This window comes from Cydia amplana, chromosome 17, assembly GCF_948474715.1.
Source record: "Cydia amplana chromosome 17, ilCydAmpl1.1, whole genome shotgun sequence".
NCBI classification, from domain to species: Eukaryota; Metazoa; Arthropoda; class Insecta; order Lepidoptera; family Tortricidae; genus Cydia; species Cydia amplana.
This window is the reverse complement of record NC_086085.1, coordinates 9876614-9890344: the sequence shown is the minus strand read 5'-3', so window position 1 is coordinate 9890344 and position 13731 is coordinate 9876614. Positions and strand designations below refer to the sequence as shown.

The 13731-nt window shown below is 38.0% G+C and overlaps 1 protein-coding gene across 4 annotated transcripts in view; it reads left to right on the top strand.

Annotated features, from left to right (window-relative positions):
- LOC134655904 (ETS-like protein pointed) overlaps positions 1–13731 on the top strand; it is a 180006-nt gene that overhangs the window by 122657 nt on the left and 43618 nt on the right. For 2 of the 4 annotated variants that reach the window (XM_063511403.1, XM_063511402.1), the window contains exon 4: positions 11706–11822. In XM_063511403.1, coding sequence (XP_063367473.1) covers positions 11706–11822 — 117 coding nt within the window. Of the gene's footprint in view, positions 1–2159; positions 2511–11705; positions 11823–13731 lie in introns of those variants that run through there. The other 2 variants (XM_063511404.1, XM_063511405.1) reach the window with 2 other exon arrangements.

The window sequence follows — 13731 nt, the reverse complement described above, 5'->3', positions numbered from 1 at the left end:
CAATCCTGGCAGAGTTTAGGGTCGCACGCCACGCCATACCTTTTGATTGGACAAAAAACGAAATTACGAAGCAATAAGCTTAAGAAGCCCAAGATTTATTACGAATAGATAGCACAAAGAGCCGTGGTTAAACTCGTATGACCTTTAATAATACAAAATGCGCTTTACTCTGCATGACGAGTAGAGACGATGTATTCAACCATTGTCCTCCAATATTGGACTCGGTGGGACCTATTGAGCGATACTTAGCTACTGTTGTCTGAACTGAACTACGTACCAATCTATCTAGCATGTAGCTATTTGTTTGATAGTTTTATCATAAATATCTGCGAGACATATAAAAACTCAAAAATGAGCGTTTTCCCAGAGATAACACCTAGCTAGATCGATTTTTCGCTTCCAAAAACCCCCGAGCCGTTTCCGAGATCCCCGAAATACATATATAAATAAACAAGAATTGCTCGTTTAAAGGTATAAGATATTATGAAAACGGTGAAAAATAACGCAAATTTTCCTCGATTGACACGATAAATAAGTAGCGTTTGACACAAGTCACATTTATATTAAAGTTACCTACCATTAAAAAGTTTTAAATAAATCTCAGTATCAGCTTTCATTAACCGAAATCTACCTAGGTATGTAGGTATACATATGTATTCTCGGAAACCGTAAGTCGTCAAGCTATGTCTAGACACCTAATTTAGTGGTGTGTGGGATTTTATCAACTAAATTTGTTGCTTGATACATTCGTCTTATATGCTAAATTAATCTTACCATTTTTATTATTTGTAGTTAAGGAATATTTTTTTATTAAAAAAACGATAGTTACAGTTATGAATATATTACAAAACACACATAACCATAGGAGAAAACAAGTGCAAATGGCTTAGTTCTCCTTTGATAATTCTGATTTCAATGGAACCTACCTTAATTGACGTTGTCATAAATATTAGTGGCAAATGCCAGCGCTATTTGTCTGTCCGTCCATCATGTGAGTGATATGGCATCAGTTCCAAATGTGATTTTTATTGAGAGCAATTCGTCGCCCCCATCTCGCTAAGTAAGTTAGATTGGAGGCACATTGGGCAGTCGGCGACGACCGATATTGTATACTCACGAGATACAAGAGTATGATTAAACTGACCAATCATAGACCGAATTTAAATTAAGAGTAATAAATTTAAAAAGTACTGTAGGTTACAGACTTATCGAATCTTAAATCGAACATCTATTAAACATGGGTAGATACTTTTTCAAAAATGTCTGGGTGCGTGAGAAAGAGTTTATTTAATGATCGTGCGAGAGTTAAAATCTACAAACACTACGTTTATTAAAAAGTACTCTACTAACTGATTAACAATACTTATGCTCAATAGGTTACATCCACTACAACCAACCCTTCCCAAACAGTTAATAGAGTGTTTGGAGATGAAATGATGATATTTAACCCTTGAACTGTACGGAGCAGCAATTTTATCAATTTGTGATGCTATTAACATGTTTTATGCATGTAATACGTTTGATTAAAATGTTTATAGATCTATTATTATGTGGGTATTAATTTAGTATCGATTACTGTACCTACAGTTATTGACTTTTATAATATTAAAATTTCATTGAATACATTTAAGACAGGACCGTTTTGTGTTTAAGTAAAAAATAATTTCAAACTTCATTAAAGTGAATTGTTTTTCCTGCACCAAAATTTGAACTTTTGCAAACCGCAGCGTGCCTACATCAAACACTTAGGAGCTGGTTATAAAACTAAAAGTGCCTGGACACTTATAGAAGTTAGCAAAATAGCCCGTCACGGCTCACAGTCGGTGTGGGAACATCCCCGAGCCCGCAGCGAGGGTGGGAAGTGGGAACGTGGGGTAGGGGAGTCGGGGGTAGTGGGGGACGGGGTGGCTGGGGTAAGTGGGGTACCGGGCCGGAAGCGTGTGTCGGCACTCGGCTCACACCTGTGGGAATGTTTACCGCAATTTGAATATCGCTCTTTGTACACTAGACTCGCTAATAGCCAGTGAAGAGCTTTACCATGTCAAGAATTAGTTAATAGTTACCTATCTGCGTTATTGTTAACTGTTCTTTTCGGAATATTTATGGCACGGCAGACAGTCGAGTACAAAATCCACTTAACCATTTTTTTTCAAATGCAGGTGTAGCAATTTCAACAACCATGAACTGTAATAAAACAATAACGAACTTTTCCACCGTGACGTGACACGAACATCGACAAAATGAAAAACAGTGAAGAGTGTTTAGACTGACCGGAGAATTGTAAGAAAGAAACAGTTGTGATATTTAATGATCTTATCTAAATTAAGTTATTTGTGAATAGAAAAGACGTTTGTATATATTAAATAAGTGATAAAGACTCAGTGAGGGCAGAAATCTGTTGAAGCAAGTTGAGTACGCTGCGGGTCAGGGCAGACTCGCGTGGAGGCGACCAGCGGCCATTGCAGGCATGGGAATCAAAGTCATGATGAAAGCTTTCAGTAAGCCAAAAGGTAAGTGTTTAGTGCATAAACAAACTTTTTAAAATGTCGAACCTAACTGAACTTCGTAGGTACTTATGCAGCAAGCTATACATAATTATATTGTAAGTGTCACAGCGTAAGTATATGCTATTTACGTCAAGATTCTACATGGTCAATTAAATTAACGATACACAGTAACACAACATAAATGCTAATTAAAGTTTGATGTTTAAATAGTTTGCAGTCTACTATTTTATAACTGGCAGATCAGAACCAATGAAGCTATTTACGTAGTAAAAAATAAGTAAATGTCGAAGTAAAAATTCAAATAATATTTATACCGCGTCGGATATAAATTTAACGTTACTGTCAATCGGCCATATTGGCCATCGGATTCGAAATTGGAAGTCGGTTATTGTTGGTTGTGAAAATGGCGAGTATCATCCTCGGGGCTGACGCAACGCTCTCGGTTTCACGTACTTGTCCCGAATGTGAACCACCCGTGACCGCAAGAAAAATATGAACACATGAATTAATATCGCGTATCGTATCGTTTGAACACGAATGGGTGCCTATTTGATGTTTTACACGCTTGAATTGCTTCTAGATGGTTGTTAGGGTTCTAGTAATAATAAAGATATTGGGACGGTACCTATTACCTAGCTACCTACCGGTAAGCCATCGGTACAATTCCAATCAACATATTTTTTTAATTGTTAGCGAAATGCTGTTACAAAGTTTTAGCTTTCACATTTTATAAGTACTTACGAAGTAGTTATAGGATCCAATCCAAATTTATAAATGTTACGTATATTTTTATCAGAACTTTATAAAATACATGAAGCTTGCTTGTAATTTGCATTTAGCAGATAAGTCTATCAACCTATGTATATTAGGCAGTAAGCATCCCGAATAAAATAAAATAAAAAGTAAAATAGATTGTTGTGCCCTAGATCAAGTACCTAACACACCCAGTTAAGTATAGGTGCTCCCAAAGTCTATCGCAGCTCATGTTTCTTTAACTACTTATTATCAGAGATGTGACTTATTTGAAATACTTGTATTTAAAATGCAAATACTAAATGCAAAATACCTATTTTGTATTTAAATACCTTTTGAAGAAAACTATTTTGTATTTTATTTGAAATAGTTTTTGGGACCTATTTTCTATTTTCAAAATACAAAATACTTTATAGTAGGTAATGTAGGTAGGAGTTACAATCTCTTCTGATGTTACAATCCTGGCAACTCTCTCATACTGTTGAATCTGTTTAGTAACGTCGCACATGACCACAAGCGTAGCGAGTGGTTAAAAAAGTGGAATCTTGAGTGTTGCGAGGGTTTCAAGGTACGAGAGGAGAACAAACTTTTCTGCCCTGATGAAACTTTTTTGCACAAACGAGACGTTTTCATCACACTAACGAGAGGCATTATACTAGCTGTAAAACATTACAAATCTAAATTAATGCTTTTAAAAATTGTCCGTTATAAACCATCATCCATCCATCCTTCCGGTTAATATGAGCAAACAACTAGAAATTTGCACTTAGAGGACTGATTGACACAGTACTGTTTTCAAAGAATGAAGAGAGTCTTTTCAATTCGGATATTTTGAGTAATACTTTTTAATTCAGACGAGGTATTCACTATTCAGAGTACCTTTTATCGCAAAGTATTTGTATTTTTAAAAAGTATTTTGAAAATACCTATTTCGTATTTTGTATTTTAAATACAAATTCAAAAACTATTTTGTATTTTGCATTTGAAATAGTATATCAAGGAAGTATTTGTATTTTGTATTTAAATACTTTTTATCGTGTGGTAAATGTGTGGAACTCTCTACCAGAGACTGTTGTTAGTGCACCATCGGTCAACATTTTCAAAAATAGACTGGATGCACATTTTAGAACTTTAAAAAGTGCAAAATAAAATAAAATACAAGTGCTTCGATATACACGCATCAGCTCCAAGAGCTGCTAGTGTATCAAATAAAATAATAATAAATAATAATAATAATAATATAAAGTATTTTTCACATCTCTGCTTATTATACATTTTTAGATCTAAAAATAATCTATTATTCAAATCTGTTTTTCTCTGATCGTTTGCTGAAATTTATCGTAATGACCTGACGTGGTCATAAAAGGCTGCACCATCCAACCAAATCTAGTTACACGTCTATAGTGTCTTCAGAGTGCCATTAGGTATTACCCATCAAAAGATTAGTTTATGCCCTTGACGCATTTTGAAACAGGGCTGAACCGTTGAGCAACGATCATTACCGTAATTATGCCTTACTCCGCATGCTCCGTTGATCTTGAAAGTGAGGACCTTGGCGTGCGTGTGCGCCTGAGAATGTTGGAAGACAATGTTTTTATTCTAGCTGGTTAGTAGCGGATTGTACGATGTAAACAATCCAAACCAAAAATCGTCTAAGCCTGCCTTCATCTATGATAAGTTTTGAGAGAAATGTTAATGTTTTAGGAAAATAAAATAACTAATGGACATTTAGGTACCGATTAGAGTTTTTCTCTAGATTAGAATGTATACTTGTATTCTTCATTTACCCTTGAACCTTCGGTATGAATCTAAACTTATCTTCGATTTGAGGTTCAGACTTCAGAGTTAGCTAAGAATGCCCACTGACGAATTGGAACACTATTCTGCAGTGACTTCATAGTATGAAGTTCATACTAGTTCATACAAGTTAGGTGCAAGCGAAAACGTATGTTCTTGACAAGTGCATTTGACTCTTGCAGTCCACCACATACCTACCTATAATTAGTTATTTTAACTTCAGAATACCAAGCATAAGTTGCAGGCATAACTACGTCGAAACATTACAGTCAGCAAAATTGTCTATTATCGTTGAGTTATACTCGACGTTTTCATGATTCCACTTCTACTAAGCACAATGCAGCGTTGATACGAGCATGTTCTACTATGATAGCTAGTGATTTCAACTAAGTTTATGGCAGCCCTCCCAGTGTGCCTAGCCTTTCAATCCCGTATAGAATTCCTCTAACAGCAAATATGCATTACAGTAATATGACAAACGCAGTTAAACGAAATACGCTTTACAATAGATCACACACCGATCACACCACACAGAGAGCCGTAAAAGCTGACGATATGCAATACCTACGACAATCAAGAGTTCCTAGATAAACGACGGGTTACATTAAATTTGCTATTTGGTGTTTTATCGTTGAGAACCGGCCACATACATAGTGACGCGTTGGTACCTATGTATATGTTTTGTCATACATTTTTCGCATAAACGACGCGTTAACATAATTTTATGAACCGGTGTAGCCATTTCTAACTCCGATCGCCGCATTATTTGGTGGCTGCATCAGTTTAAAATAAAATTACCTTTGGGTACAAAGCCGAAGTGCTATTAGTTAATGCTATGCTATAAGTGACACGATTCCTTCTTAATTTTGCTCATGTTTGTCTTAGTTCTCAAGTGGACCTCGTCTTCAAAAACCTTGGCATTATAACGTCTTTTACGATTCATCACATTCCTCACCAAGAGCCATAAACTGTCTCTAACAATTCACAGATATGACAAAGAGACTAGTAGTATAGCTAATAACGCTGCAGCAGAACATGCGCGGGGGCGTCCATTCACGACGCTGATTGGCCCATCCGGTGCGCGCTCAATGAGATGATGCGCCCGGGCCGCCTCTGTCATTGAGCAAAGGTCTCTCGCCTACATTCGTGAACAACAGATCGCTAGAAGATATGGCTAATATATACCTAGTTGAACGAGTTCGAGAAGCTTAAATCAGCCATGCGGGAATAGTTGAGTCGGTTATTGTTCTTGGTATGTAACAAACAGCTACTTTAGTTTCTACCGTCGATGTGTTATCGAAGCATTATCATTGTTATTAATTTGAAGCATCATAGCTTTTTTGTCTATAGCTATTTAGCCACGCTGATTTAGCTCCTTGGTCGCTACTCGTCGCATACAAAAAATCACTCACACGCTATCATCTTTACTTCAAGATAACATGAAGGTTATTTTGAATTCTTATGACCAAAAATATGTGGTCGGGTTACAGTCTTACAGAATTTATACATTTTACTTGTTATCGAAATCGATCAGATAAATCCTCATGTAGAATGTAGATTACACACAGGTAGATAATACACCTAAAAAAATATAGGTAAGCAAACACCTCAAAATTAACAAAAATGAGTAAACATTAGTTGACGCATGGTTATGCAAAGTGTTCTGTGGACTCATTTTCCACATGAGTGCCGCAGCCGTTTGTAAAATAACATTTTACCGCGTTATGAACCCCTCATTCATGGTTGAGTGGCGGGAGAATAACAGCCAGCAAATGATCAGTTTTGGGAAAACATTAAGTAATTAGTTTTCACATGGTTGTAACGGATTTTTAACTAAGCTAGTGCTATGACATGGCGTCCTTATTAGAAACCGATGGAAGTAAGCCCCCCCCCCCTGACGACTGTTTCAATTTCAACGTTGCGCTGCATTCCACGTAACATACTTACGTGGAATTAACTCAATTAACATTATTTAAGATTAAAACTATAAATTCTATTCTGTTGGTTTCAAGTTGTAACTTGTAACATAGCAGAATAATAATTAGATCCGACAGTGTGTCTAGCTTGTAAATCATACCTCTTATGTGCTATAACTGACTATGATTATGAACAATTAAAGAAAAATAATTCTAATGCGAAACGTCGCACGCGCACGACCATACCAAGTTCAAACGGAGAATAACAATGGCGGGCGACATGGCGCGAGCTTTGTTGTGTGACGCTATTGTGTGCGGTCAGAGGCTATGCGACCTATAATAATTCGGTAGCAGCGTTAGAGCAAATGCATAGGTCTTTTTGCTTGCACCATTCCTTTATTCGCAGTCGTTCGAAACAATCGCGCGTTTGTATCAATGCAATGCAGGTATCGTGTCTTCGAAATACCGTATCGCTGCTACAAATTATCCGTGTTTTTAAGCAGTTTTTCGGCAGTTATTTTATTAAAGACTCCTTTCGCGAGAAGAGAAGACCTTTCACGAGATGTATTTCTCTATCCATATAATACATGTGGAATGCCGTTGTGGAACCTAAAGAGGGAATGAGTCGCACAATATTCATAATTATATAGACACAATTCACCCTAAAAAACAGCCATTCGACCTTGTAGCCAATTCCTTTGTCTTCTTAGTCTAGCTAAAATAAAGCTATTACGTTTGTCGGATATAAATTACAACGCGCAACAAGTGCCTGTTCCCCTACGAACCCCTGTTTACCACCTGTTGTCCCACTATACGTTTATACTGAGCATTTACCCAACGCCCTTCGAAATACCGTCCCATGCGACTTGGAACCTTTATACGTTTACGACGGTCTTCTTCTAAGGCAAGAATGCATTACGTTATGTAGAAATTCAATAGCGATTCGCGTGCATTGTCTGCGATAAGATGCGCCCGATTGTAACGCAAACTTATTTTATGATAATTTGACTTTTTGCTTGTCTATAAGTAAGTATTAACCTTGTTCCACTGTTCTGAAGGGAAGATATTGCTTATTTATGCAGTTACCGCTGCCCAGGCTATCATTTGCGATCTTGAGGGCTTCACATGGACGTACAGTCCGTTGTACTGTTACACAGTATAAAGATACTCAAAGCGCAAGGCAGCAATAAAGTGTAGCGAAATTGTTATTACAAGAAAAGTACTTTATTAAGTCCTACCAATTCTTAAGATTATATTGCGTTTGTTCCCAACCCTTTTTATGGTAGGTAACAAAATAAAGCCATTTATTATTTGATAAAACTTTCATCACTTAAATAAATACATAGCTATAACCTCCTCTAAGACCCTGCGTACAATTTTTTGTACATATTCCAAAAAATATTTTTAACTTTCATTGAATAACTAAGGGTTGCAAATTCAAAAACAAAACAAATACCTCTGGGTCTTAGGAGGGTAGGGGCTGTTCATCCCCCCCTCTAAAATCATCCAAAAATCATGCTTCGAATGACCTCGTTTCCTCCTACGTCATGCTACCATCATCCGATGTCCAGACCCCCCCCCCCCCTAATTTGAAATGACGTAATTTATGAATAGCCCCGTAGCCATGTTGAGCGTTTTAGATGATTTATCAATAAAATTGAAAAGTCTTCAGACTCATAGCATAGCAAACGCAATAAAGATCTGAGCTGAGGAGAGATAAATAAATTTAAGCTACGGCTATCATATATTTTCTGTCATAGAAGCTAATCCCCTAAATCTCAATTAGCCAAAACCGAAGGTCAGGCTCAGGCCGTCCTCGGCGCTGCCCAGGCGCATCTCCGGCCCATTGTGCCGTTATCTACGCTATTCACGATTGGGTCCAGCGTTGTTCGTTCTTGTGAGCAGACCCTCTTTCACATTCGACCTCGGGGCCCTCAAGGTTGTGCTTAATCTGCCTGAAACAATTGCTTTGAAAATGTTGACTGGCTTTTGCCGTATTTTTTATCGAATGTCTGCCCCTTTTACTGGAGGTAGATAGGAAAGAAAATTTACTAATTATTTACAAACGTTATGTATATTTGAATACTCTTAGGACTACTCCATGCGTCTTCCAGATAATTTCCGTATGTTTCTTCCACTAGTTACTTTCATGTTAAATGTTTACGATTCATGCTACAAAGATACATTGCTGGACAAGGAGGACTTTAAGGACTAAGATGAGTGCTAATGTAATTAAAAGCTATATAATAAAAAACATACTAGTATAATTCCAGAGCAGCATAGCGAAAGATGTTTTTATACTTTGTAATCATTACCATCCCGCGGCAATTCAAAGGCCTCCATGTACCTATGAGCATAAAAACAGAACCCATATATCTGGCAGTAAGTAACCCAGACTATAGAAACAGTGTACCGATGATATCCGACAGGTGAAGTGATTATAAGTTATAACTAACTGTGCTTGATTCTCTCACAATGCCATCGGTCTCATCTGTGGTTTCATTCATATCTTACGCCTTTTACCGCGAAACCTGTTTCAACAGCAAACAAAGTATTCCTGGCATTATTTCTCATAATCTGAATTGCCCATGATGAATGAATACGTCTCATGGTACCGGCACCAAACGGATGGTCCTCATCGGAAACCATTCGCGACAATTAAAAAAGAACCCGAAATCACTCGCTAATTACTTTAATTAAGGAAACAGAGGTCTTACCGCTGCCTAGTTTTTCTGCTTAATCCTGAGAAGTGCCATTCCGAAACTTAAATGTTAAGCATTAAACATCCCGTTGGAGATAATTGAAATACGAGTACCTCCATGTTAATTCACAAACATACTTATCCTACAAATACAAACAAAGAAACACTGACTATAAAATTCTTATTGGATTTTTAGTTTTCTTACTTTCACTTTTAATAAAAATTCACACCAGTTAAAAGTTCTATGCTCATCCATAAATCTCGAAGTTAAACTGTTACAGAAAGTCAGAATAAAACCCTTTAAAATACCACCGGCTCACCGGATAATCTCTTTCGAATGCTCGCTCAAAGGCGGATCTAGATAACACATAAAGAAGAAAATCCATAACGACGGACATCATTACGGGCACATTAGCGCATTCATTGTGGTGCATGCATTAATGAGTCAAACGCAGGTGCGCGAGAAATATAGCGCGAGTAAATCACGCGCCGATCGATGCAATTAATTGTGCGCTTGTAATGAACTAACCTTCGCCTGCGGCTTCTGCTTACGAAGCATTGTTGTTGGAAATTATTGGATCAATAACCTTTCCATTGTTATATGGGAGATGGAGATGATCAGTTCTTTTTTCCGATAATAACTTTTAATAAAGATGATAAATAAAAGTTCACGACCATGAATAATAGGCAAAATATGTAGTGACTTCACGAGTCGCTAAAAATTAATTAAATTTAATTTTATAATAATCAGATTAATTTATAGTAGCTATCGTCGTCTATGCAAACATAAATCGAATAAAGAATCCAAAAACAACATCAGATAGGATCTAAACGATATGACTGTATGACATGTTTGCTACCTCATAAAATATTTCGACAAATATGTTCCCATAAATACCGCGACAACATTTAAAATATAAACGACACTAATTTGAATCCCTAATTCTTGTAGAATATGTTTTATTTATAAGATCAAATATAGAACTGTCTTAGAAAAGTTAAATGATATGAGAAGTAGCCGCCAGAGGATCAGAGTCCGGGCAGCGACCGTGGGAGAGGCGCACAAATCTCCGCATCTCAGAACTGGTCGGCAGGTGCGCAAGAGAGCCGCACACACACACACATACCAACACGACTACACACACCAACACAGCCATGAATGAAGCCTGCGCTGCAACACAACTACAAGATTTAATCTCACTTGTTTATCTCTGATTTATTTTATTCGTAGCCATCAGCTCAAAAAGAGTTACGCTGTTTAATTCGTTGGGTACTTAATGCACGCCGAGACATAATTCAGACGTTCGGATGTCGCTTTCATTAATTCAAGTGGCAATGATCTTGTCAATGTGAGTTTCGTCCTAAACTAGATCCGCTTTCAATGTACGAGGTGCCGTAATCACCGAAAATTCGAGCGTCATGTTTAAACGTCGTGTATCTCATTATTTACCCGCTACATACTCGAACAGATTGATTTTATCTCCATTAATATAGATTCTTGAGTAGAAATAAAGTTGCCTCTTGAATATATTAACATAGTGAAGCGCGTTTTAGTACGACAACATAAACATACACAATGTCTCGCCCGATATAAGAATGGGGCTGAATTAATAAACCACTTGCATGTTGAAGTCCCTGTTTAATTCTTGTGTTGCAGTTGTTTTAAATCACTAGAATAGGTAACTTATTAAAAATTATTAATTCCCTCTGAGTCACATTCCATAGTTAACAATAATTAAATATGTATGTTAAAAACCGCCCTGTCGTATCCGACGACAGCGATTCCACAATTCCTGTGATGAACAAGTAAGAACAAAAACCCTACTGTGGCAAGCTTATTTAGGTGGCCCCAAACTGCTTTTTGCACCCCTCCTCCTTCATCTTCATTATTTTGGCAAGGGGTATTTACTTACTTCCCCCGTGACCTGCCATAGGTGTCGCACCCCCCTTGGGTGTTTTCATACACCTCCCTGTTTTGAAGTTTTATTAATAAAAGAAGTACGTTAACTTAAATCTGGTTGATTGTTGCAGACATCCCATCGCAGGTGCCCCCGCTGACGCCCGGCACCAACAAGAAGATGGCCGAGGCGCTGAAGGCTACCTTCGCCTCCTGGGAGAAGGAGCAGCTGCGCCTCGGCGTGCCCAAAGGTGAGTTATTAGACCACGTTCTAACAGCAACGTTCTAACTGAGCTGAACCATAAGAGCCGCCCCACACGCGTCTTCCGACCGTCGGCGTCTAAAACTAGCGTCGCTGCGCAGTTGCGCTAACGTCGCGTCGAGCAGCAGCCCTAAAGTTGATTAGACGCCGACGACGCTCGTTAGAAGCTAGTGGGGGGTGGCTCGAAGTACCTAACTATGTATGTCTTTGCGATAAGGTGTTTATGGTCCAAGACAAGAGCGCTGGTAGCCTAGCGCTTATAAGGTGTGACTTTCAATCCAAAGCTCACAACAGCCCGTAAGAGTACGGAACTTGCAAAAAATTGTCAGCAAACTATTATTAGTAAGGACTACCTCACCTACCTATTTAACCTATTCGTAATGAAACTAATGAAGCGAGAGATTTCGGTGATGTAAGGAATAAAATATATTAGGATATGATTTGAGAGGTGTCGAAAATATCGAATTTCGCGTTTCCTAAATCCTACAACATTTGTCTTGTTTAATATCTTTATCTACCGCACATTTTTCTGGCTTTCCACATTGCTGAGCTAATAACATCTTAGAGCTTAGTACTTCAATTTATACAAAGAAATTATCTCGCCATAAATCTTGAAGAAAATCAGTATAGTTAGTTGCAATATCTTTTTTAAAGACCGTATAAAGCCTCAAGAATTGCCGGGAGCTGCTGTCAATTATTAGCGTAAAATAGTGCATATAGTCGATAATAAGAGAAAGCCATAAAATCGGCACCTTAAGTTATGGACTATATTTATCGTATTGTATAGGAACTACCATTAGAGCACATTTGCGCTAGGTGCTAGCGTATAATGCTCACACAATGACGTTTCTTGGTAAATGCTTCGCGACGCGAATCGTGAAAGAATCTCCGTAAAAAGTGATAATGATAATAGTTAGACTTCATATATAAACGACCAAGACTTATTACTGCGGTGTTTTTATTCGGGTTCGAACGTACCCTGTTCTTTTGACATAAAACGTCGAAAACAAAAGAAAGACGAACAAACATTATCATGGACTGTTCGTCGGTGTAGGTACACGCAAAAACTGTTAGCATACAGTGCGCCATGACGCGGATTTACATATGGTAATGTGGTGTGATGGACGCGGCCCGTCCGCCACACACCTCTGCCTTTGTTGGCGGTCGATGTTTTAAAACGGATTCTTTATATTGCATTATTGTGTTTAATAATACTGTAATGTAACAGCACAAAAGTCCCTATTGATATGTCGACCAAGATCCAATCATGTGCTAACCGAACTATGTAAACGCAAAATTGAGGTAACTTGAAGCGCATTATTCAATTGGTTAAGTACCTAGATTACGTTTTTTTCTTGGCACTGTCTTGTGACTGGTGACATCCCTTCTATGTATTATGAATGCAAAAGTAACTCTGTCTGTATGTCTGTTACCTCTTTCACGGTTAATAAACTGTTAAATTGAGATGTAATTTGATATGAAGATAGGTTGCAGAGGCTCGGGAGGGAGGGTAGTTTTTATCAATTATCATCATTATTCCACGCTGACAAAGTCTCGGGCAGAACCTACTGGTAAATAATAATATAATTACAAAATTATGCGGGACGATAACATGGTTCCCAAATGCCGTGAAGTGTTACCGCGTAACGTAACTAACTAGACGGCTAACAGTAAGGACACATAGGATGAAACAAGCATCATTGTAAAGTCGCAGATTGTCCGATGCATCGCATGTTCGAACGTTTGGCGCGAACAGAGATTTAGTCGTCACATCCTGAATGCGCGCCGGAAGCACGAATAGACGGCGCACAGACGCACGCGCATCCGCACAGGCCACCGACCCCTACCTGCTTCTGGCCTAGCCTAGCCTAGGTGATGCCTAGGAAATCTAGGAATAA